The sequence below is a fragment of the Anguilla anguilla genome, chromosome 7 (genome assembly GCF_013347855.1).
Source record: "Anguilla anguilla isolate fAngAng1 chromosome 7, fAngAng1.pri, whole genome shotgun sequence".
In the NCBI taxonomy this organism is placed as follows: Eukaryota; Metazoa; Chordata; class Actinopteri; order Anguilliformes; family Anguillidae; genus Anguilla; species Anguilla anguilla.
The window spans coordinates 11538692-11565216 of NC_049207.1; the positions used below are offsets into that span (position 1 = coordinate 11538692).

The 26525-nt window shown below is 42.6% G+C and overlaps 1 protein-coding gene across 2 annotated transcripts; it reads right to left on the reverse strand.

The window, feature by feature from the left end:
• Positions 1 to 25712, reverse strand: slco1c1 (solute carrier organic anion transporter family, member 1C1). Of its 2 annotated transcripts, none has more exons than XM_035427308.1 (15): positions 25580 to 25712; positions 19236 to 19396; positions 10514 to 10655; positions 9042 to 9174; positions 8364 to 8485; positions 7718 to 7867; positions 7225 to 7323; positions 6509 to 6757; positions 5684 to 5848; positions 5082 to 5277; positions 4186 to 4351; positions 2406 to 2617; positions 1604 to 1668; positions 960 to 1077; positions 1 to 403 (listed from the first exon to the last, which is right to left on the reverse strand). In XM_035427308.1, exons 2-15 carry the CDS (start codon positions 19380 to 19382, stop codon positions 178 to 180), a joined length of 2190 nt encoding a protein of 729 aa, XP_035283199.1. In that variant the 5' UTR covers positions 19383 to 19396; positions 25580 to 25712; the 3' UTR covers positions 1 to 177. The 2 variants fall into 2 exon arrangements, with proteins under 2 accessions (XP_035283199.1, XP_035283198.1); XM_035427307.1 differs by lacking the exon at positions 25580 to 25712 and adding an exon at positions 23821 to 24174.
• Positions 25713 to 26525: the final 813 nt, after the last annotated feature.

Sequence of the window (26525 nt, forward strand, 5' to 3'; positions counted from 1 at the left end):
ATTCAAGAAAAATTATTTCAATTATATTAAAAACAACTTTCGTTTTATTTGCACATAATCTACACAGGTCCTGTACAAATATATAATTTATGTCCTATGAAACGCGTCCGGGGCGACCCGGGGCTTTCTTCCGCACTTCTGCCACGCTTCGGCGACCGCGCGGGAACGCCGCGCGAATCACAACCGCGTCTCCCGGTGCGGGTCGCACCCCGGGGTCTGCGCGGATTGGTCGCGGGAGAGGGAGCTGGCCTCCTCCTTCCTCAGCGACTCCGCCTCCGACCCGCCGTTGGCCAGAGCGCTCTTCTCCTCCTTCCTGATGTGTTTCCGCAGCAACAGGAACCCCGGCACGCACAGGAGGAAGGAGGCGGTCCGCAGGCCCAGCGTGAGGCCCAGGTACACTATCCTGCGGGTGGCAGGGAGGCGCAGAGAGAGGGAGAGCAAGGGAGAGCGGAAACTCTGGGTGACAACAGCAGTCTTTTCTGTCTCAGCATATCAAACTCCCCAACAAAGGTCTATCCTTTCAAAGCAGTGCCCCAGTGATGTTCAAAAAAGAACAGAAAAACCTCACAATGGTTTTAAAAAGGTAGTAAAATTATTTGACTGTCTCTTGTAATTGTTATAAACTCTTCAAGAAGCCAAAACCCAACCATGTTGTTTCCTGTGATACTTGTGAGATATGGTTCTCTTAAGTACAATTTAAGTAGAAGATCTTCAAATGAGTGTCAGGTCACTGACAGCACTTTAACAGAAGGGTGTCACAATGACTGACACTACTTTAGAGATGTCACAGAACTGACAGAAACAACAGGGGTATCAGACAACTGAAAGTACTTCAACGGAGGGGTTTCAGGTAACTGACAGTACAGAACTGACTAAAACGGACGGGTTTCAGGTAACTGACAGTAAGGAACTGACAGAAATGGAGGGGTCTCAGATGCCTGGCCTCAGCTCGGCGGTACCTGTAGGCCGTGGTGTTGTAAATCCTGCAGGCCCCTTTCCCTCCGCACCTCTTAAATCCCCACTTCAGGCACGTGGTGTCAATGATCGCTCCAAAATATATAGGAGCTGGGATCCCCGCTGTGGTACCACAAACCAAAGAAGAAGACCATCATTTAGCAAAATCCCAAGACCGCATCATCAAAGTCAAACACTGACTGGGCTGACCATAAACCAAAGAAGAAGACCATTGTTTAGCAAAATCCCGAGACCACATCTAATTCAAACACGGGAGGGCTGATGGGAAGAGGGACTGTTTGGCACCATTCCCTTTAATGAAGCCCCTGCTCCTATGCTGCTCTCCTTGAATTGTAGCGAGGGGCTAAAATCAAATCAGATTTCAGCACACAGGCATGCTAAAAACAATAAACCTTGCAAGTCAGAACAAGTCCACATTGCATAATAAATCACTGGCAGATTCTGAGCAACTGAATCTCCCTCTGTGCTGCAGTGCTCTGATTGGTTTGAATTCCACCGTTGATGGTGTGCAAAAACTGAGCCTTTGGCAGACCATTCAGGGTTGATATAACTTGATATTAATCACTGCACATGTTTATTTAAAAATTGTTTATTTAAAAACTTTATTTAAAAATTTCTCAGGGCTCACCTAGGGTTCTCGTAGCCAATGTGTGTAGACCCAGCGCGAAGGATTTAAGTTCAGGCTTGATGCATCTATACAAAGAAAATTATCACTGTAAAACGTATGGAAATGATGAATCTGTGTGTGTCTTCATGTGCAATAAAATAACATTTCACAAATGAGGACTGTTAAATTAATCATAACAAGACCAGGTTAAAACTTAGTATATGGCTGGACCGAGCCGGCCAACGTCACAGACATGCGCGGTGTAACTTTATCACACACTCAGTCAGTCAGTCAGTCAGTCAGTCAGTCACAGACATTCGCGTTTGTAGGGCTGGCCCCGCTGTTGCGGTCCAGCCAAAAAATGAAAAAACAAGGAAATGAACCGTGCTCTTACCTTACCTGTGTTATAACAGTATTACACAACACACTTTTCATAACGGAATTATCCTCACCACTTAGTTGGTCATTGTGGGATTGGTTTCAGATTGTTTCTCATGATTTGAACATTCTCCAAAACAGCCTAAAACATGATCGCCCCAGTGGTACACAGCTGGTAAATTTACCCAAACCCCAGAGGGGAACCGTAAAATCCGGTTGGCCACAGCTGGCACAGGAATATAATTAAAACATTATATTCAAACAAACAAAAAACTTACAAGAGTGCAGGTCACTTTTTATAGCAATTAGCAACAATAAATCTTATTGCTCCACCATAGCTTTTTTCCCCCTAAAGAAGCAAAGTGCCTGGTCCTCAGTTATCAATGCGACGACACACCCGAGAGCGCGTGTGGTTGCCACGGTAACACCCAGCCGCAGAGCTCACCTGATGAGCAGCACGTAGCCGGGCGTCCCGCCCAGCGATATGATGAAGGAGCTGATTACGGAGAGGGCCAGGAAGTAGGGGAAGACCCGGTCGCAGCCCTCCCGGGCCTGGCAGTGGCCCACCGCGGCAGTGAGGTTCCCGGGCGCCGAGCCAATCGCTGCAGCCGCCGCCACCGCCGCCGCCGCCGCCACACACCTGCAGTGCTCAAACACCTGGGAGCACAGGCACGAGAAAACCAAGGATTCCAGTCACGCACAGGCACGAGAAGAACCCAGGATCCCAGTCACGCACAGGCACGAGAAGACGGAGGATCCCAGTCACGCTCACACAAGGTTTAGGCAACAAAGAGCTGGTGCTTAATTGCGGGTGGCATTAGGCTGACAACTAACAGTAGCCAGTAAGTCATTAGCTTGGAAGTAATTCCTCAGCAATCAAAAAACATAACAGCACTGCACAACATAAAGCATGCATCGATCTTGTGTTATTTTGTAACATGCAAAACAGAAGTATACGTTATAGTTGCTTGACTAGAGACTTGTTTTTGCATAGTAGCTACACTAGCTATGCCATTTTGTAGTGGTATTTCTCCTAATTGATAACTTTACTGTGTTTTTTTTCCTGTTATCCTTCTGAAACATCTAACTTTTGAGGATCTTGCCACTGGAAATTGCTCTGCTCATCTGTATTAATCCATACCAATAACTACACAAGAGCAGTAATGTTTCAGCTTCACCTTATTTCTCTTTTACATTGGACTGATAAATATGTACTTTTTCATCTTTGTCTGAGGGAGAGTTCAGGAAAGTTCACAGTTCAAGTTCCAGCTTTACAAAAGAGACTACTTATGCTTTAATTTTAGAAACTAAGAGTATGTTTTTGTATTTGTGCAGGCCTGTAGTTTTTTATTTTTAAATACTAGTACTTCGTTATAAAAACACTACTGTGAAGGAACTGTTTTGACCCTAGTCGGGATTTAAGATCAAACAAAAATAATAATCTGGTGTGAAACACTTTGATGTATTTAAACATAGATTGCTCATATTAAAAAAGACGTTTTTGTATTGGGAACATTCCAGAGATTTTAAACAAAATGCACGTTAACCCTTATGTGATCTGGCCAACCAATGGTGTAACTTCATAACTCGGCCGACCAATGGTGTAACTTCATCACTCACTCACTCAGTCAGTCAGTCAGTCAGTCAGTCACAGACATTCGCGTTTGTAGGGCTGGCCTCGCTGTTGCGGTGCAGCCAAAAATGGAAGCACCAATGTAAAAGCACTTATTATGGTGTTTGGCCTGCACCATTTTTAACAAAAGTTGCTACTACTCGTCATTTGACCTGTGGTTCCTCACCTGCTTTACATGGAACATATTAACCTGGCACATGCGCTTCTGCCCACTGTCCCCCTTTGATGATGTCTTTTCCTCAGAGTTCTAAGCCGACTTCACCGTATGAACCATCAGCAAGCGGAGCTAGTTTCCCATAAGCACATCTCAACAATCACCTCTCGTTTTAACTCACTCAAGTGGCCTTTTTTCACACATCAGCCATAATTAGAGCACATGCATGCTGCGTGTGTTAGGTGCTGAATTAAAGGAACACCAACCCCTTTGAGGTTACCTACCGCTGTTTCTATTTTCTTGGTCACTATACATATACAGGTATTCTCCATAAACATTAGAATACTATGAATATTCATGTCTGCACTACAGAAACCCAGTCACATGCATGCATAGCTACTGTATGAAGGTATCTGAAGAATGACAGGGTGGCCTTACTGTGCTTTTCCCAGATCCGCTGGAGGACTGACAGCCAGCCAGACAAGGGGAGATGTAGGTCATCCCATTCTCCCCACACACAGGGTCCCAGTCCTTCCCAGAACACAAGCACCCAGAGTTGCAGTCTGCAAACAGCGCCCTCTCATGGTAAGATATTCCATCCACTCTATTAGCGTTAGTTCATGTAGAGGAGGAGACAATAAATTGGTCCTTAGTTACATTTATCTGATACATCATTTTGAATCACAAATTAATATTTGCCATAGTAACTATCCGTAGCTATGCTATTAGCAGGCTTCACTGGTTTGGCACAATAACAGCAGCCATTTGATAGCATCGCAGAATTCTACATCATGCTAACCAGCAATATTAGTTATTAACATATTATTAGTTAGGTTTTTAATTAGAAGCCTCGCTGTGTCAACACGAGAACCAAAAGCCAAGAGATGTTAGTGTAAATATTCAAGATCTAACCTATTAATGTATTCCTTATTTGTTTTACACCTTTCTTTTGTGTCGTCTAGAAAGTTCTGGGGTGACATAGCTCAGGGGGTAAAAGTGGTTGTCTGGCAGTCGGAGGGTTGCCGGTTCGATCCCCCGCCCTGGGAGTGTCGAAGTGTCCCTGAGCAAGACACCTAACCCCTAACTGCTCCCAAAGAGCTCACTGGTGCCTTGCATGGCTGCCTTTCACCATTGTGAATGGGTGAATGACGGGCATCAATTGTAAAGTGCTTTGGATAAAAGTGCTAAATGAATGCAGTCCATTTGCTATGAAATGTATTATTGTTATTATTATTATTATTATTATTATTATTATTATTATTAATAATAATAATAATAATAATAATAATAATAATAATAATAATACTATTAGTCAAGACTCCCTACAGACCTACCCCTTGTAAGATATGGTTATCCCTGCAACCTTGGAGTTCTCACAGCCCATGGCAAAGAAGAAGAGGGACAGGAAGTAGCCCAGGAGGGAGGTTCCAAATGCAAACTTGGCCGCTCCCATGATACTCAGCTTGAACTTCTTCATGATCACACCCCCCGAGAATATCCCCAGGGCCACTGCCGGGATATTGATGACACCTGCGAGGGCAGCGCACATTTAGGGACACGGTGGAAGAAGGGTACCCGACTGCCTGTGCGCCAGTCACGTTGGCAGACAGGACGCTCGCTTCATAAATGGGATCAACTCCCTCATTTACATCAAAGCAATTTCAAACGCAATTAAAGTGAAGTGGTGAAGCCAGGAGAGGTAAAAAAAAATACGTTTCATGGATGAAAGGAGTATCATCCACCACGCCCCCCCCCCCATTTAAAAATCTATATTACTATTCAAAATGCACATCAATGCACAGCTTCAGAGACATGCATCTTTTGACAAGCAGTCCCATTGTTATCGCCCAGCTCTCATCGCTGTGGACACAAAAACCGTCTGTGCGAAGAGCAAGAGGGTGAGTTAAATATATAAAGAGTTAAGAACTTGCCCTACCCATCAGGAAGTTTGCTTTCGACGCCGACTGTCCGTAATGTTGCTCTATGTATTTGGGCTTGTAAGTGACCATGCCGATCAGGGAGTTGAACTGGATGATAGTCACACACAGGTAAATGAAGTATACAGGGTTTCCCAACAGGCTTCTCAACGACGGTAGAAATTCTGCAAAAACAAGAATTTTTATTTGATTTCTATTAATAATCACTGCCAGATTCAGTACAAAATGTTTTTTAAAATTAAATAATGTTAAATAATAATGCCTTACATGACGTAAATCACTGAATGGTTGAGGAGGATCAGTAGTACATTTTAAAATTACTGCATATTATTTACATACACAGTCATGTATTACCATAGACTTAAAAATGTATTTTACTGTACATTCCACTGACTAACACAGATTAACTAGTCTCGGCTAAAACACACGAAAGCAGTGTTCTGTATCCATTAGAGATTCAAACCTGTGAATTTTGGGTTAAAATGATGGGTTGAATTTTGGGTTGATATCCTTACACTACCCGCTACTCCACACTGCCACCTGTAACTGACATAATCTTCAAACAAAAAGCTCAAGCCCTCAAGGCCCAGCAAGAGAGCCCGTGTGAAAAAAAATAGTATGCTGAAGTATACCTGAAGTTTACTATTCCATACTTAAGAATACTTGAAGTATAATTAAAGTCTACATCAAGTATGCTTAGTATACTATTGTTTCACATGGGTGGGCTAATGTGACCTCGGTGGCAAACAGGAAGGATTCCCGATGTCAGGGATTGCCTTACAGAGGTTATATGAGTTCAACAGGGATAAAATGTGACTGTTTACCTTTTGCCATTTCCACAAAGTTGGTGGGTTCCTCTGGCCTGTACTTGGCCTCTCTGTGTGGAGAGTCACTGATGAAGTAGGACCGCTCCGGGGAGCACTTGGCATCCAGCTGGGACGGTGACGCCGGCAGGGACTTGGGCAGAAACCAGAAAGGGATGGCAGAGAAGAGGGTGATGACGCCAGCAATCAGATACCCCAGCCACCAGGCCCCCACCCAGCGAGCGTCCCCCGGGGTGATGGTGATGCTCTCTGAAAGGGACACAACAGAGCATGCTCAGGGAGGTTTCATGCGCTAATAAAGATGGCTACCAGAACAATGAAGAGCCAGCATATTAGTATAACTGCCCAGCCTTATGTTCTAAACAGTGTATGGTCTTTCTCCTAAGATTCACAAGGACACCGGCGTTTATTCAAATATATAAATGAATGAAATGCTGTATTTTTTTCTGGGTTTGTTTAAAGCACATTAAACCAGATTAAACAATGACACAGCTTTCCAACTGCAGGTGCAGAGCTGGCCAAGTTAGCCAAAATGCTTGTGATATTATGCAGTTCCGTTTGGAGGAAACACAAAATTCTGGAGCAGATCCAGAGGGTAAAGTGGGTGTTTTGCTTAGGAGACAGCATCTACATAATACAAGCAGTATACTAGCATGAACAGCTGTAAAGTATGGTGTTACTGGTATGACAAGGCCTTTATTCGCTCTTGGACTCACCCATGTCAACAAATCCAATGTCTACGTATATTTTGGCACATAAAGACCCCAGTAAATAGCCAAAAACTGGACCAATTATGGAGATTGTTTGAACGCATCCTGAAACACAGAAATTATAAGCCAGCATGAGTTTCAAAACCAGACTGCAAAAATAGCAAGAGAGGTGACAATCTTAGTTTTCTGTTCAACTGAACAATATTTGCATGAAGATTAATTTTGAGAAGCCACACAAAATTATGCCTGAGAAGCGGTGTAACAGGTGGTGTCATAGGTGGTGTAAATCTGTCATAACACAAAAGCTAACCATGAAAAAACCATGAAAATGTAAATCTTATCAAAAAAGAAAAAAGTGAACAAATCCATAGACTAATAAAATAATGCACGATATCAACAAAATTTAACAGTGTATGATGAGTAGTCATCTGCTTTAGTGAGAACTTCCGATGATTTAGCCTTTAGCCAACGTGCTAATTTGTGTACATGGAGGCACTACCGATGTAGAAGGCTGCGTTTTCCTCGCGGGCATAATCGTCGATGTATGATATTCCCAGCGGCTGCACTGGGGTCTCCCCGATTCCACGCAAAACGTTCCCCAATAAAACATAGGTCCACATGGAGAAGCTGGACTCCCGTACACACCCTTCTACGGACAGAGGAACAGAAGACAGAAAAACAGGCAGCAATGACTAGAAAGTGTGACAATAACTTCTGTGGAGGCAATGCAGCAACACTGAAATTCCCTCAAAGACTTTTGATCTACTCGCCTCACAGCAAGAAGGTACCGGGTTCGAATCCCTACCGAGGACTTTTTTGTGTGCCGCTTACATGTTCTACCTATGTCTACCTATATCAAATGTCTGTGGGGTTTCCACTGGGTACCCCTGTTTCCTCCCACAGTCCAAAAACATGCAGCAAGCTAATTGGAGACTCTAAATTGCCCATAGGTGTGAATGTGTGAGTGAATGGTGTGTGGGCTCTGGATTGGCTGGATTTTCTCTCACCCACTGCATGCTGGTTAAGGCTCAAAATACAAAGACTGAACATAGAAGACCCATGTACTGTAAGCTCAGTGCTCCACGTCTGAAGAAAACGTGACAGCGGTAGCACTGCATTGTGGGAGTGGGAGCGACGCCTCTTACCTGTACTGGGCAGTCCGGGGGTCCCGTCGCCTGCAGGCAGAAGGTCGGGTGAGCTTGCTGGACATGGAGATAGGTTATTGGTTGAGTTCACTGAAGATCTAATTGATGTTTCGAACTTATAGCTGCGTACAAAACACCAATGCGACTGTTTAGCGAGGGAGGGGAGAAAGCACCACGTACCATTAGATCCCATTAGACAGACTAAAGGAAATAAGAGCAATTACAGGAGCAGACCGCATTTGAGTACACTTGCAGCAAAGACGGATGTTCCACAATTCCACCCGTGGTCTCGGTAATTTATATCCTATTTTTTTTTTCTTTCAATATATGGTTAATCTATACCATTTATTCGTAAAAACATGCAGTGCCATTTCCTTTATGAATGTACTGATTAAATGCTTCTGCCTGTAATGTAGGCAGATATTCTAATAAAAATATATTATACAGCACAGCTCATTGCATCCAGTAATGAATGGAAGCAAATAACCTGATCAATACAATTAGAGGGAGATACATACATAGATAACAAGGTCAAGCTGTAAGCAGTCTATGAACTGAAAGGCATTATAAAACAACAGCAGTACATGTCCACTGGCACAAATCTAACTTGATTATTCTCTATCCGCTGTCTGAGGTCTGAAAGGAAAGCCTACATCCTAATAACTTTGACCAACTCACCGTCCAATAATGAAGTGCGGCATCGCAATTAGGAATGTCCCAATAGACATTAGGAAACAGCCAATGGCAATGATCTTTGGTCTGTGTAGTTTGGCTCCAAAGTAACTCACGAATGCTATCACCAGCAAATTACCTAGGGACATGCACGAGAGAATATTTTAGAAGGACGGCTGATCTGTGTACAGTGCCAAAAAGGCTTCCATTTTTGTGCCAAAAATCTCAGTTGTGCCACCACTATTGGCTGCTGGGTCCTAACCAGAAACATGACAACAAAAAGGCCAGAATCCAAAATCTGAACTGTGAGGATAATGTGGTTTAACACGCTCTTTTCCTTTTTCATAGAAAGCCATAACAACCACTGAGCACCAGCCAAGAGGAGGTGCCAGAGGTGAACAGCTCTCTGAAAGGGGTCAAAAGGTAGCCCTTTTTTCCACAGTCACTAAATAACTTTGTGGCAGTCACTGTTCACACGTAAAAGTTGGCTCATTTGGCTGAATTGTGAGGTCCTTCCACACTGGAGCACCAAGAAATTAAGTTACACTTGAAAACTGCATAAAGAAAACAATGTCTATAGCTGAGCAGACTGAACAGAAAAGTAGTTATCTTTTTGTTTTTACATTTGGTGTGAACTCTAGCTTTTAGTGTGCCGTTGCATTCCACCTGAAAAGAAATTTGCAAAACTCCTTTTGAAGCTCAAATCAAATTTGGCCCTCCTAAACTTGGGCTTGGTGGACTGGTGCCATGAGAACAGTCGGGGGACACAGGTGATGTGGCTGTGACAGCCAATGGGGGGAAAAAAAAAAACACAGGCTCTTTAGTTAACCTAATTGGCTGAAATAAATCCCGCCATGTTGCTGGGACCGCTGCTCTGTTCCTATGGAAACATCGCCGGCTGAAACGTGAATGCGGCGACAGCGAGCAGCCTCTGGAACTGTACGCTCCTGATCGGGTCGCCAGTTTGAAACACACGGTGACCATACAGTACAAGCAGGCGCTTTAATGGTGCACGAGTGCACAGATAAAACCAGGCCTTTTTTTTTTTCTTGTCTGGAGAGCGTCTGAAAGTTTCCACTTTCGCTGGTGCAGAGATTGACAGCGCGTGGCATTTTACTACAGAGGTCACGAAAGCCCATCACATCGCGTCCATCAGTAATTCATGGGGGTCTGAATCTGCACAAAACACTTGTCAATGGAGCTCACCTTGATAAACCGGGATCTGTGGTTCCACCAGAAGATATTTTTGCTCACTGTATAATGTGAGTAACACTATGAAAAAGTGTTTCTGCTGAAGTCTAACTGCGGAGACTCATTATGAAGACTGTAATTTGGAAACAGATTTAAATGTATCCTCTACAAAAGATAACACAAAATAATTCTGGATGCGTGCTTACACCCACCCAGAATGTTCCATACACTTAACAAAAAAAAAAATCTGCAAGGACACCGAAGTGGCACACAGAAATGTTACATACCTATTTCGAAGCTTCCGTCAATAACTCCAATTAAATAACTGGGAATATCAAACCGTCTCTCCAGCTGAGTTATAGTGCTTTTCAAGTAGCTTCCAGACAAGGCCTTAGCAAAATAGGCAAAGGATAAGGCTGCAAGAAACATCTAGAAAGAAACAGAAAAAGAGAGACACTTTTTAACTTTATACAATAGTGGATTAAAAAAAACATTGGTTTACAATACAATTAACTCTAAATGATGCTACAGTACAGTTAATCGTTCTGAAATTCTCAAACTGACAGAACTTCTTGTTTTTACCTTTCTTTGGCATTGCTTTGACAAGCCTTGTCAAATGTGAAAATGACATGTTGGGCAAGAGAAAGAGAGAGAGAGCGAGAGAGAGAGAGAGAGAGAGAGAGAATGAGAAACAAGGGGAGTAGAGAAACACACCTCGCTTTTAGATCCCATTTATTTAGCACCCAGCAGTAGGCGAAAGAAGAAGAAAGAGACAGAGAGAAAGAAGCTTCAAAAACCCAGTGTTTTTTTCTTTGACATGTACCATAACATGGCCCAGGTTCAAACGCGATATAAAATTACGCTTAGACCAAAGTCACGGAGAGAAATGCACATATACAGACTAAAAAGATCAAAAAGCCGGAGCGTGAGGAAGCATGAGCCGTGTTTCCATAGCGGCACAGCTCAAAGGCAGACTGGACAGAGTAAGGATTAGGAGGGAAAGTCTAGCACATCTGACACATCCAGCCAAAGACAGGCAGTGACTCAGGACCGATAATTGGAAACAGCTGATGGTCCATGTTGGTCTGCTGTAAGGGTTGAGAATAACACACGTGTGCTGGGTGAGCATGGGGAGCCTTGTTTTCAATCCTGTATTCAGCAGCTGCCCTCGACCAGACATCCCACCAAAAGACTCCTTTTCCTTTTTTTTTTTTTTTTTAAAGTAGGAGAGTGTACGGATTTTTCACAAATACACCAGGACAACTCTTCAGACTTCCCTTTCGCAGAACATAAAAAGGATCGCAAGGATCTTTGGATTTCGTGAACTGCTATTTTTTCCAAAAATAAATGTCTATTTCAGATGCATGATTCATCATTTTTGTTCCGGCGCACTTTTAAATGTCTTCACCACTGTATTTCCGGAGTGAAATGTTCTGCTAGTAGCTACTGTATGTATAAATAAAATAATAAATCTCTTCAAGGTGGAAATGAACTCTGACTCAGATACAGAAAACCTTTTCACATTTCTCTTGAATTTATTCATGTAATACATATTTGGAGATTCAAAATCTGTCCTGGATTTTAACAGTAAAATACATGAACAGATATTGCTAGTTTTGGATCATTTACATTGACTCCCATTAGATTTTAGAATACAACTAAATATTCTACAACTGTGTAAGGTACTGTATAGCCTGGCTGGTTGCGATATTTCACAACTTTAATCCATCGCACCCCAAGAAAAAATTCCATTCTGATGACTTGAGTCAGCTATTCAATGTACCAAGTGGTAATCTTCTGACAACAGACCTTTAAAGAATATTAATTACCACATCTGAATAATTTACTAATTATAACAGATACAACAAATTGTATTACTTTAACTGGCTTTTATTATTTTTACTTATCTAATATTTTTAGATTTTTACATTTTATACTATGTTTTCTTCAGCTGAACTGGAGCTACTGTAAACAGTCTATTCATCACTAAATTTCATGAGAAACATCTGGAGGTCAGACACCGTTCTTTAAACAAAACCTTCACCCCCCAGCAATACCAAAAATATCAGCAGGAGTCTATTTTCTGCAGTATGTCGAAACAGAAAAGTCATTTTGACCTATGTTTCCCTGTAAACTTGCCTTCACCAGTACCAGTCTCTTGTATGCTGTCTTTATAGCACAGCCGTGTGTCAGCAATCGGACGTCAGCGGTGCTTCCCTCACGCACAGGCCTAGGAGAGAGTCTGAAGCAGGGCTCTGAGAAAAAAGCTAGGTGAACTCGTCCCACACAAGGCTCAGAACTCCCCACCGGCCCCGGCGCATAACTCAACAATGCAGCAAGCCGCAGGTCAAACAAATCACCGGGGGGGAGAAAAGCAAACTCGGGACGGACATGACGAGCTGACGATGTGCCCGGCCTACTGACTGTTTCATCCACCGCAGGCAGAGAAAGCTTCCACTGTGGGACAGCTGTTAGTACTGCGTCACTGCCAGCAACGAAGCAAGACACAGTCACCCGTGCGTAATGCAGCTCTGAATTACACAGGTAGGTTTGTTTTGCAAATCAGCGTACGACCTGACGGGGGAAATAAATATTATCACATTCACATAAGCGAGAGCAAAAACTGAATGGTTTGACAGCTCCTCTGGTACTCGAGACAGTGGTTTTTAAATGACAATCATTTAAGTGCAGTTGTAGGCAGCTGCTTCCACATGTTGCAATAGCTTGATTCAGCTGGGAGGACACAGGTGCTTTCATGAGTTTAGGGCAGTTAATCTGTGGATTGCATCATTACCTTTTCATGTTTCAGAACATGATAATGTGCGATGTCTTGCAGTGCGCCCTTTCAATTTAAACGCATTTCCATGTTTATTACTGAGTCCTGTGATTCTGCACAAGGTTCTCCACGAAGTGCAAACCATAGGGCCCTAATTATTCAGCATAAGTCCAGTAATTCTACACAGTTCTAGATGGAATTTCTTATGTCAATAACAGTTCTATTGATAGCCTGAACCCAGACACCCCCCTCCATGCCTCTAGTGTCAGAGTGGGGTCCATGGATCTGAAGCCAAAGCTGCAATTAGAGGGTCACACATGCTGCAGTACCACATGCTCACCCCAGGGGAAATAAGGATAACCTTTTTTTTCTGGGGTCACATGAGGATTTTTATTCATCAGAAGAAAGCTCAGGACAAATTACAGAAAGTACACCGGAGATTTTCAAACGCCACAGCAAGTGGCAGTTATATTTCCTTTATAGTTTCTGACAGCTAAAACAGGTCAGTATTATGAAATGCAGACGGGGAATCTCAGGTCCTGTGATGTTAGTTCTGAGGAGAACGGGTAGCAGAAAGCGGTTCTTCATTAGTGATGAGAAACTGCGGTGTGAATGTGAGAAACAAAGCGGTAAGTGAAGCTACTGACTGGTACACTGAACCAATCAAGACGGTTTAGCTGTGCACAGCAAAGCCCTGTTTTCAGTTCAAATCAGTGGGTCATAAATGTGAAAAACCAATTTTGAGGCCTCACTAGTTCAAATGCCAGGCGACATGTTTAGCTTAGTTCTTTCACACCTCCTGCCATTTCATATCAATGTCATCAATTAAGGCCGAAATTAAGGAGGGAACATGAGAGAAAAGCTCAGCAGAGACCGGTAAGGACCGGCATCGTAACTAACCCCACCCCGCAGGTCGCCGACAACGCCGGCCAGCGCCCCCCCTGCTTCTGCCAGGAAAACAATCAATTATCTCTGGTAACTCCATCTGGGCATGCGGTAGGTTGCGAAGAATACCGGCCTTGTTTCTACGGTTTCTGCAAAATTCAAACAGATTCAAACTAGGTCAGAGTGCCCTGGTCACGGTCCATGGTGCCATTCACTGTTTTCGCAGACTGAGGAGGCTTCAACACCCCCACACAGAGCCCCCCCCCCCCCCCCCTCATAGGACACAAGCCAGTGGGCGCTGGACTATTCTGGCCCCCTCCAAGCACGGGAGCCTTTTGGCTAATTGACTGACCCTAAACTGGAAATGCTTAATTCAGAAATTGGGAGCAGATGACAAATCCAGGCTCTTCTGACATACATCATGTTGCTGTTTTTTTCTTCTTCTTCTGTCTGAAATCATTGCAAGATTTTCTTAGTCATTCCTTCATTCTGTTTCACACGCCTGGCAGGTAATTTACAGCTACGGTTTCTGCAGTCTTAAATTAGAGTGCTATTTTATTTCAGTAATTCCTGTTTGCGCAAATCTCCTCCCATATCCCCGTGCTACTGCAATTGCACTTGCAGTATCTGGAGGATACAATTGATACTGCAGTATTACATTGTACAATAGTATTTCAAATGGAATTGCCTACAGTTCAGAATTTAACAAAAAAAAAATTTGTTGAAGAGTTACTTAAATGCAGTACTTGAGTAAAGTTACATCAACTTCATGTAACAAGTTGCTCATGTGGAATTATTTACATTGTATGTAAATTATATTACATTTTATTTTCACCTCAGCAACCGCCACTGTCAGGAAGTTAGTGAAATCTGGTGGTGTAGTCCGTAGTTGGAGCAAACACTTGCAGACACTGCTGTCCGCAGGACCTGGAGTTGAGAAGTACTGACATTTCTCTGAAGTGGGCCAAAATAAATAGGGTTAAATAATACACATGGTCTCTAATCTAGGATTTCTACTAACTTTGTTAACAAAGTCTTGCACTATGCTAAGAAAGTAGCGATTTCATGGATAATTTACTGTATATCTTTGACAAGAATTAAATCAAATCTATTTGACGTGTGCATTGTGTGAACTGTGTGACTGTTTGTCTTGACTTTCGAGCTCCACTGCAACAAATCCCACTCAGTTTTTACTGATATGGCAATAAAATAACTTGATGTTGCATAATTGGGATGTTTTAACCTTTGATGCCAATTCTTTTATGTATTAAACAAGCAGCAGCGAGAGCAGTTGAAACTGCTGGATTCAGCCATTTTCATTTTAAATTAGATTCTCACTTCCATGACCATTCTTTTGATTGTTGAAAGAAATTAAGTAATATGGCTCGTTTGTTGGCACAGGCAAACGCAGCATCAATTTACACGAAGAGCAGAAATTGAAATGCACAGCAAGTCTTAATGAAGCTCATTTGCATTGAACCACCAATCTAAATTAAGCTTATACTCAAGTGAATTCTGCCTAAATATCAATGGAACAGATCTTAATTATTGCTTGCTACCATTTCCTCTGAGCCAGCAGTTATATCTCATTAAATGTTCTGTGAAAGCTGTAACCTTATTGGTGGGAGAAATACATGCACCCAATCCCTGTCTCAAATTCAAACATGAACATTTCCCAGCATTCCCTGTGCTCTTGTAAATGCTTGGTGGAGCAACTATTGCCAGAAGCAATTAAACAACAGAACTACACTGCTTCTGTTCAGTGATAGAATGCAGAATATCAGCACAACCGATGATGTCACAAAGCACACAAAGCAGAGAGAGAATCAGTCACTCTGCTTGACAGTATGCACAGCTAACAAAAATGTAGCATAAAATATGACATCGTAAAAAAAGCACATTTACAGGGGTTGTTACATGTCCAGGCAAAGATCCAAAAGTTTTACAATCTGGGAATGTTTTCCCCAAGTTCAACACCAATGTTCTGAGGGTGAAATACAAGGATTCTATTTGTTGCCACGGTGTGGCGGAGTAACATTTCCATGAGACTTTCACATACTATCGGAATGTGAAAGTCTCATTCTGCATCACGGGGGGAATATTAAAGTGCCCTGCCGTTAGAAGGTAAAAGTTCTGTGTTACGGGCCAGTGCTCAGTGTGACCTGGCGTGGCATAATTAGCATGTACTGTACAGGGAGGGAGGGTTTCAGCGGACAGGGCAGGTGACAGGACATCTTCACACACTCACTCTTCTCTTCTGGTCGTGTGAGCGCATGCCCGTGCCAGTTGTGACATTCGCCGTTCCTACAGGCCAGTAATTGCACAGCTCAGCTGGCAGACTGTGTCAAGACAAGAAACAGTGGCTGACAAAGTGCATTTTGGAGGATGCTTGTCCTAGTCTGTGCCCCTCCCAAATTAAGAGGGGACACTGTAGCAGTGGCACATGCCTACAAATACAATTGGGCATCCCAAATCAGGGAATAAACTATGTCGTAGTAAGGTATACCCATAATGCACTAGTAGGTACTTCGTAACATTACTTCTAGCAGCAGGGTGAGTGGTGTGAAACTCCTACAAACGTTGTCTTCGCCGTGCCATGTTCCATGCTCTACGGCAAAAACAGGAGCTCAGAGGTCTGCGACCTGTCAGTCAACATATCTCCCACTGAACGCGATGCAAGGCAAACTCTCCAGCGCCTCCACACACGGGAGAAACGGCGCTGGTTTGGCCCGCCTTACGTGGCCTTGAACAGCCGTGTTATGAATCAGAACCTGCCCTTTCATTCGAGCGCTCCATTCATTCACTTCAGCCGTTTTTTTTGTACAAATGCCCTTTTCACAGGCAATACATTTGTCTAAAAGTACAGTGTGCTTTCAAACAGTCAACGTAAGCCTCACGTGCACATGGCACGTTCCTATTCACATTTCAGGAGGGGGGGGGGGAGAAAAATCCCCTCGGGTGTTAAGAAAGGAGCCAAACTGTGAGACTCGTTATATTATTGCTGAAAGGAGCGCTAAACCATGACCTTCTCAGTTAAAAAGTTCTACAAATACACAAACACACATACGTGCCCACACACCACACATACAGTACAGTCCGTACGCATTTGGACGGTTACACGTGTTTCCAGTTTTGGTGACGTCGATGGACATTGCAAAGGCAAAGGATTTGCAACCAAGCACTAAATATGATGAATGTTTAATATTATGATAATTTGTCCAATTACTTTGGTCCACCAAAATGGGGGAGGGGCTATGTATAAAAGTGGCTGCACTTCCTACATGGTTCACCTGATATTGATGTAATTACATACAAATTAAAGCTGACTTTAAGTCTGTACTTAAACTTCATATTCATTGTTTGATTTCAAATCCAGTGTGCTGGAGTACAGAGCCAAAACAACAAAAATTGTGTCAAAATACATATGTACTGCACTGTATATATACACATGTGTGTGTGTGTGTGTGCGTGTGTGTGTGTGAATTTAGTTGCTTTAAAAGCAGATTATCTTTCTTTGAGAAGCTTTTTTCATTATTGTTTAATCCAGCAGTAAGAACAAGCCCTCTATTCTGGTTTCATCGACAGGAGCCCAAACGTAATGTGGGGACTATTTACTGGCTCTGAAATATCCTCCAGGCCTTTCAATAAGGCTAGAGTCTAGAAAAGGGTTCAGTAGGTGCACAGTACAATGTGTTTTCCACTTTTATTCTGAGTGACTTCTCTTTCATGAAAAATAAACACAACCTGCCATACTTTTTCATTAAAGCAAGAAATAAAATAAAACACTCGCTTACCATACCCTGGGCTTACCGGACTTCCAAAATGTCAGTGCATCAAGTTTTGGCGCACACCAGTTCTTTTGGGTACAAATTTCATCGAGTTGCATTTCACTCGAATCTGACACGGCTTACAGTTCACCGCAACTCACACAGACAGCAAGTCGTTCAAGGAGCTTTGCATTCTGTGAACATTCACAACATTAAGCAACACGTTTAAAATCGGGGTTGGGACGCATCCCTATTCATTATCTGCCACAGAAAGCTCCGGGGTTTGCTTTTTCCGCCACCCGGTCGTAATTTACGCTGGGAAACATTTTCATGTGTTCAGTTCACAGGTTCTGGCCCCAGGAAATGTCCCCCTATCCGGAGAGGCTTGCAGGGACCAGACGGCACCAGGGTCCCCATGCGCTGTGGGCGCTGGTGAGAGAGAGGGGCCCCTACTCACTGACCCACTGGGCTCGGGCGACTTTGAACATGAAACAGAACCCCACTCGACTGCCCCAACTCCCTCACACCTTCTTACTCTCCAAAACACGAGCGGTTGACCCAGTGTGAGCCATAAGCAGTGGGGGAGGCAGAAAAACTACCATTGAACCACACCATTAAACAGCTCGCCGGGGGATGTGTATTTGTTCACCGTGCAGGGCGATCAAAAAACTGAAGCCGGAGCGGAACGATTTTCACTTTCCGGAGTGTTCTCCGCGCCCTTCTCCTGTTGTAGATCATCTGGTTGTGACTGGTCTGAACCTGAGATTCTGTGTGTGTGTGTGTGGGGTGGGGTGGGGGTGGGGGGGGTTAAGGGGATTATAATGGTACTGTGGACATGGCCAGTCACAGGAAATAGTAAACAGGTGAAGGATGATGTGCCCTGTCATTCCTCTGGTATGCCAGAAACTCTCCATTATTTGAACCAATGCCGCACACCTCACTGCATACCTCACCACATACCAGCACTGCATATTTTCAGGGGCAAAGAAATCACTTCTGTCATTGTGCTTATAATTGCCATACTTGAGATAAAAAGTCAAAGGCCGTCCAAGCCCACCCACCATAGTGAACAAATCACAGCTACATAGCTATACTATATCATTACAATAGCAGGGATAACCTTCATTTCCCATTTCATTTCATATTGTATCGGGGTACTGAATGTGCTGAGGTTTTCCGGTTTTTGTGTCCTTGTGGAATGCCCACGTTCCCAGTGTCAGGCACAGAAAAAGCATGAACGGTGACGAAATAGGACTTGTTTCAGGAAGTGACGCAGCACAGACTGATGCACTGTCTCCAGTACCTGTCCGGAAACCGCAAAAAGTGTATACCAGAGTCAGTCGCTAGCGTTTTATAGAAGCATTTTCACCCTGGAAGCTGTGAACCAGGGCGCTGAGCATTCTTATAACAGCGTGCACACCCAAAACCATCACCTCCTCCTGTCCACCCATAGTGGGTGTGGACTGTGGGGTAGTCATCAGACATCAGGGCAATACACTAGAACAGTTTTATAGTAGAGCAGGTGAGAAGGGGAAGGGATAGCAGAAAGTTCTCACAGACTGGACAAATCTGTCCCCATACCTTTAGTTTAGAGCAACAGGGGCGCTGGCCCCTGGATGCTGAGGGTCCATTTCCAGGTGACCATCCCTCCTTGGAAAGAGGTTCCATGCTCCACAGAAAGATATCCTTTTCCTTGGGTGAAGTTTCCCTAATACAATTTCTTGGCATTGATGCATGCACCCCTGTAAAGAGATAATTGAGGCATGTGAATCCTTTGTAGTTACCAGTGTAATTATGGTCCTATCAACCAACAATGATGGCGAGAGGTCATTAGGCGAAATGTATCTGCAAGGTTATGAACATGCTTATATAGGCGATACACCACTACTTCTTATACTGGGCACCAAAATGTAGTAATCAGACTCATAAAATTTCTTAAGCCATCATTTTGGAATAATTATTAAAAGTACAATATTAATGGAAAATCAATTGGAATTACAAAACCCTTGCAATAATACTTACTACCAATACGTATTAGGAATGTAATCTATTACTAAAGCTGTTTTATTCTCTGAATAGAATGGCTTCATCAATTTTATAAATTAAAGGGGTTTATTATTTACAAGGAAAGCGAAGGTAAGCAATAATACGAGGTAACCAGAAGGTAATATTAATGTGTGTAGAACAGCTGGTCGGAGAGTGGGAGCTCAAGCTAGCACACGTAGGGAAGAAAAGAACAATGAGTGTGTGAACAGAGGGAAGTATGAACAGGGCCTAAGCAGACCAACGCACATCATGCCACGCCCTGAGACAATGAAGAATGCGTACAGGTGAAATAATCAAATACTAAAAATGGGATACAATGTCACATTTGAATTCATTATTACTAAATACGAACCACATGCATAGATCCGTCCCATTATAAGAAAAAAGACAGGTTACTCAGAGAGAAATAATGAGCGCGAGGTGATATGGCCTCCTGTGGTCTGCGTATCTTGTACAGACAGTCTAGCGCATCAGTGCATTTTCAGCTCATTATCAAAAGAAATGCGTACAGTTACACTCATTGTAAAAAAATGCATAGGTCCACGTGGATGGCTAAGTGGCTATGCTCAGATGTCACAGTCTTAAGTAGGTGTTCTCTAAGTGTGGACAGAAAAACGTCCACATGTCCATCTTTGTTGGTGAAAAAAAGTTCACTCCGTGTTGGCAGTGTAGAACATAGGTCCAAGGAGGTGATGCATCATCTGGCCTTTGTCCAGGGATGGGTAACTTTGGGTAACACTCATAAATTAAACAAGCTGCGTTTGTTTTAGCAGCCTCCAACTTTAATGCTGGGTCTCGTAAGTGGCACTGCATCGTAAACGACGGTGGTAAGAGAGGCACGAGGTACGTGATGGGTGAGAGCCGAAAAGGAAAGAGTGGACGATGTTTCATCGAGAGTTTTTTTTGTTTTGTTTTATTGCCCTTTCTGGCCACCATCATAGGGAGGTCCCCTGGGCATGCCCTTACATATAGTATGCCTGTACAGACCCCTGGAAACTCCACAGGTGAAGCATAACTGAACTACATGTAGGTGCACGACATTGTGTCTTCTACAGAGTGGGATGACTCCTGCTTCAGGATAAGGAGCCATTGGTCCAGCTCTCTAAAAGCCATGTGCCATTTTCATACGGAAGGGTATCGCCTCGGGAAGCCCTCCCATTGAAATGGCACGTTTTTCTACGAGCAGAGATTAAGATGGGCCGAGGTCCCGAGGAGGTTGACAAGCAGGTGGGATCTTCTTCTCTACAGGGCCCTGTCCCTTGGTAATTCCTAAGAGATTGCTCACGCCATTCAAAGCATCTTCCCCATTTACCTACCTACCCAAAACATAAAAGGCAGTTACCATGATGCTAACTGGGCTAACATCCCACCAAACGGAGGATATGAGGATTTCTCCTCTTCAATAAATGCAAAAAATAAATGAAATCTCAAGTCACACAGCGGCCAAAATAACAGTGACATAACTGCATTACCCCTGCTGGCAGAACGCATAACTACAGCACTGTATCCCTGAGTGGGCCGTAGCTGTAGCCTTGTGCAACCACAGCTCAGGAAACACATGCGTATGAATGAAGAAAATAAACTCTATGGGCAGACCTGAATGAGGTCATCAGTGTGAGATGCTTAATAGTCAAGACAATCAGCTAAAATGAGCTTCCCCTCCATGTAGCCTAATGCAGTGGCAGAGATCAAAGATCTCAACCCATTGATAAAAACAGACGCATCAATTAAAACCCCAGCTGAATTACTATGGAGAATCATGGTTTGGAACTAATAATGTTTATTTATCCAGGTAATTGAGATTTAGCTTGCTCAGTTGTTTCAAAGCGTAGTGCTGACTGCTTGGATTTGTTGCCGTCTTACGGTGAAGCCGGAAGAAAAAGTGTCCTGTGAAACTGCAGAATTAAACTGAGCCAATCTGAAGCTGTCCAAAGGACAGTAGTTCTGAAAAGGTTCACTTGTCAGACTCAGACTCAACACCTCTACATGGTAAAAAAAATGATATATGCAGTACTCCTACACCTAGAGCGTTGTTACTGAAAGACAGAAATTAAATCCAATAGATAAAGTACCAGAGACTACTGACACTGGAACTAAGGATGGGCAAAATGTGGACTCCACAAAAGACTGCTGACGTAATCAATAGCGCGGGAATACAAAGACCAGTCGGAACAAAGAAAAGTCACACGCACATCACACCAAGGCAAGAAGAAGAAACATGAGAATTGATTCTGACATCAGGTTTGTGCTATTTGAAGCCAAGCCTTTGTGGCATGCACTTAATGATTTTTTTTTTTCTTATGGAAACACAGACCCCTTTTGAAAAAAAATGATGTATGTATGTATGAGTGAGGTGGTTTACAGAAGTGTGTCGCTTATCAGATCCCCGAAAGAAAACAGACTGTGTTTATGGTGCTGGCAGGAAGTCAGTAAGGTTTGATTACACATGTCTTTCCCATAGATCTAAATGCAGATGTCACTTTAGTCCTTGATGTCCACTTTAATACATTCCTATTGAAACATAAGCCAGCTGAGCATTCATGACTGAAGCTCCTGCCATCCATACTGCAATAAGGAGCCCTCTTTCAAAATCAATTATATATATATATATATATATATATATATATGTGTGTGTGTGTGTGTGTGTGTGTGTGTGTATAGAGAGAGGGGTATTTGATTTCTTCTATGAAATTGGTGATATACAGTATTTTAGGCTATTGTGTTCAAGTACATATTAGTTAAAGATTGCAATTATCTTCAAGTATTTTGAGTATTTCCAGTACTTCTAAGATTTAATTACAGGTATGACTTTTCAAAATGTAGAATGAGTCACAAACCAATTATTTGATTTCAAGACAGATTGCCCTGGCCAAATCTTTTATTCTTAATACATCAATAAATAAACTATATGTCACTTCTTAATGGCCTTTCATTACTGTACATACAGGCAAATAAAAAAGCTATATTTTCATAACACTGGTCTAAAGTATACAATCTGGTTCACAAGTAAATGCATGTAACTACCACACTTTTATGGGATTTTGATGCCTACACACTGGAATTCCTCAAGTAATCCTTTTTATAATTAGGATCAACAGTTGACCGGGATTACATAAATTCTTTCACTGTACATGGAAATGAAGTTTATACCTTTTTTTAAAAAAAGGTTTCTTGTCGAGCATACTGTATAAAGGTTTAAATACATATATAATAGACGACTCTCATCTCAGCATGATAAACTAATTTTCAACAAACTGTACAGAAAAATGGTTGTGCTCTAAAAACTACATTCAGTTATTCATTTTCCCATATTATCTGATTAGCTCTCTACCTCTGTAAAAAAATTAAAAAATAAAATAAATAAAAAAACATGTAAATTCCGCATTCCAAATATAATTTCAGCATTTACAAGGCGCCATACATGTATGAAACACCACAGTTGGTAGACAGCCGGACACTCATATATGGTTGTTTAATAGATGTGAATAGCTTTTAAGGGTCAGACGTCATGACAACCAGCTCTGTATCCCTGACCACGCGCACTTTGCTTAATTAGCGCATGCATATTTAGCCGATGCCCACTAAAGCTCCAACACAGAAGACCACCCTTCATAACCAAGCTATTCTTAAACCCTTAAGAGTAACCACAACAGTCTTACTAATGTAAATAATAAAATTAAAAACTGTAATAGTATTTATGAAAAACGTAGTGGTTTTAACACAACAAATACATAATATTCCCCAATATTAACCAAGTAAAGGTGGATATTCACCAATTAAAACTAGGAAAAATAAGACGCCAAGATATAAAGGCAATGATCAAAGCAAAATTACCCGAAACGTGACTTAAATACACAGTATGGAAATATAATTAATTGGTCATTGTTCAATGTGAAACTGAAAACTGACCTTGCACTCACCCGCAATTACAAAACATCTTGGAAATGGTCGACCGATACAAATATTGTAAAGAGTTGACCATTTGTTACAGCGGATTTAGCTCAGTGTTCCAGCGCAACGACGCGCGCTACTAATGGGCAAAATTATGATTCAAAAACTAGAAAGAAGCGCTTAGTTCTTGCCACACCAAGAAAAGTGGAAAAATGATACAATAACTTACCTTTGTCGTGTTTTTGAGAACGATTCATAAACTACACTTTAACTGTGCTTTGAGGGAGGGCTGGGGGTATTATACAAGCTATGGATTTGCAAGTATTCCCGATGATGGTGAAGTGCAATGTACAGACAACGCCGTAGATCTGATGTCACAAGCTTCACGCAGAAACTTCCCACAAAGGATGTGTTTCGAGGACGTCTTGAAGGTATTTCTCAGAAGTTCTTGTCAAATACAATTTTTTCCTTTTGGGGTTAATTCAGACATTGTTTCCAATAGAATAATCTTTGACGTCAATCAGCCAGGTTTAACAATAGCGTCCCCGAGGAGCGAAACAGTTTCAAGCCTTGTTTAGTTTGTGCAAGCCGCTTGAAGAATTGTGAACATGTGATAACGTTTGAGGGAGAGAGCGGGAGGGAGCCAGAGGGGAGCTTCTCAGCAAATGCGTATGGAATTTAATTTGCCTGCTGCGAATGGTTGCCAAAAGAAAATATGGGAAAACTTTTGGGCCATTCAACAAGTAACACGGCATGTGTTATAACATACATGGCGATAGGTTACGTGTGAACGAACTGTAGCGATTTGTGCCTGTTTTTTTTTTTTTTTTTGTTTTGTTTTTTGCGCGTTTCACAAAAGCGACTCCTAACGCAACAAACTGAATGGACGCTTTGCATCTGACCAGATAATTAATACGCGCCTTCTTTTCCGCATTATAATTAAAAGTGATAGACTTAGAAATTACAAAATAAATCCACCTTTCCATGAGTTTACCATCAATCATCTAGTGATCCTACACCACGTACACATTTAAAACACCACCCGCTCATTATTGCTGCAGGAATTGATGATTGGTACATACGTGAATTTTACCTCAAGCCCCCCCGCCGTTCCCTGTGCTTCGTCTCCATGGAGACAAACCAGCTATGCAATGTTCCTCATAAAAATGTCTCTGAATATTATTTATGTTGATAGAGTTTTAGCAATAATGCACAGAGGGGTGACATCCAGTCCCATGCATTATTTAGTGTATCTATGCTCACTGATGCTCTCCACTACTCAATAATCAAATCCAGATTTTTAGAACATAAATTTCTAGTTTATTGGCTGTACCTGTGAAAATGCTGATGAAGTCAAACTGGCTGTTCTGAAGTTCCTGGAGAGACTAGAGTGGAATATCAATATTCAGACATTCGTTTTTTACAGGTGCCCACAGTGCAAAGCAGACTGATGAAAGAAATGCCCCCCCCCCCACTGTAGCAAATTCTTCATTTGAACAGGCCTTCGTCAGATATTGCTGATTTAAACGCTGAACGTCTCATGAACGTGTTTTGTAGCATTTATTGCAGCAACTCCGCTAATTCATCACTTAATGATTGGCATCACCAGTACTAAAAAAGGAATATATGGTAGATTCCTTCTTCATCTTGTACTTTCTATTGTAGAAGGGCAAACTGGTAGTGTCAGAACCATCAATACTACTGGAAACAAGAAGAGCCGCAGTGATCCTACAAATTCTTGACACATTTCACTGTGTTGACTGTTGTAAAGGGATTCACCCCTTTGACCTGCCAAATTGGGTAATGTGTGTAAATTCCTCATTACACTTTTAGCACCTGCAGAAGCAATCCATTGATCTGTTCACAACCCTTAATTGTTGAAAGAACTAACTCTGGTGACATATGCATCAATCAGGATATACACTTACTAAAAAATAGCCATGAATTCCATTCAGATACACAGTCTTTTCACATAAGCAACAGCATACCTTAGAATCTGGTGCTGGCAGATGGGGATGAATGCTGGGAACTATAGTATCCAAACGCTGCCTTACTCAATATCGGAACTCAGTTTATCCTCTCTTTCAAGTACTATTCTCAAATGCACACACAGGGCTACCACTTGTCAGTTGTATAATACCTTAACATAAAAATATAACACAGTTATGTCTTTTATCCTGTGGTTTTGCCAAATGCAGATCTTCCTCAAGGAGAGTTTGTCCCCCACTGTGGTGTCCTGGCACCCTATTGGTTTAGCGCTTCACAAACCTGAACCTTGACCCAGCCTGCAATGGTGTTGAATGTACAGAAATATCACAGCCATCACTTTTATAATCGCATCCACCCCACCCCCTTCCTCTCCCCCTCCCTCAGCCCCATATATTGTCATTGTGTTATTTTTCAAATAAAGAAAAAACAACGAGATCAGAGCAGAAGTGAGCCTTTGTCTGTGGGAGTTGGTGATTGGTTATTTCTAGGTCGCGTTCACGCAGTTAACTATTGTTGCTCGTGTGAGAGGCAAACAGTGGCCACTGATCACTGTCTCTGCCAATTACAACTGAAAGGGGAACATCCGTCCGCCTGCGCATGTAAATGGTAAATGGACTGCATTTATATAGCGCTTTTATCCAAAGCGCTTTACAATTGATGCCTCTCATTCGTCAGAGCAGTTGGGGGGTTAGGTGTCTTGTTCAAGGACACTTCGACACACCCAGGGCGGGGTTTGAACCGGCAGCCCTCTGACTGCCAGACAATCGGTCTTACCTCCTGAGCTATGCCGCCCCTATGTCGCATGTGAAACCAAAAGTCTGGTCAGACGTTGCCGAACAGATGAAGGGGGATCGCTGGATGGGCCTTCCTCTGGAAATAAACTCCTCAGTGGAGCGAGAAATTCTTTGTTGCTTTCTGTACCACCTGCACAGGAAAGTGCTGGAT

What these genes read in the sequence shown, in the direction of transcription:
- slco1c1 (XM_035427307.1), bottom strand. Translation starts at nt 23,848, where the DNA reads ATGAATCGTTCTCAAAAACACGACAAAG. An exon ending in GAAAGCAAACTTCCTGATGG is followed by an intron (nt 5,278 to 5,683) that starts GTAGGGCAAGTT and finishes CTGCCCTCGCAG; the next exon opens with GTGTCATCAATATCCCGGCA. An exon ending in GCGGATCTGGGAAAAGCACA is followed by an intron (nt 2,618 to 4,185) that starts GTAAGGCCACCC and finishes CTGTGCTCCCAG; the next exon opens with GTGTTTGAGCACTGCAGGTG.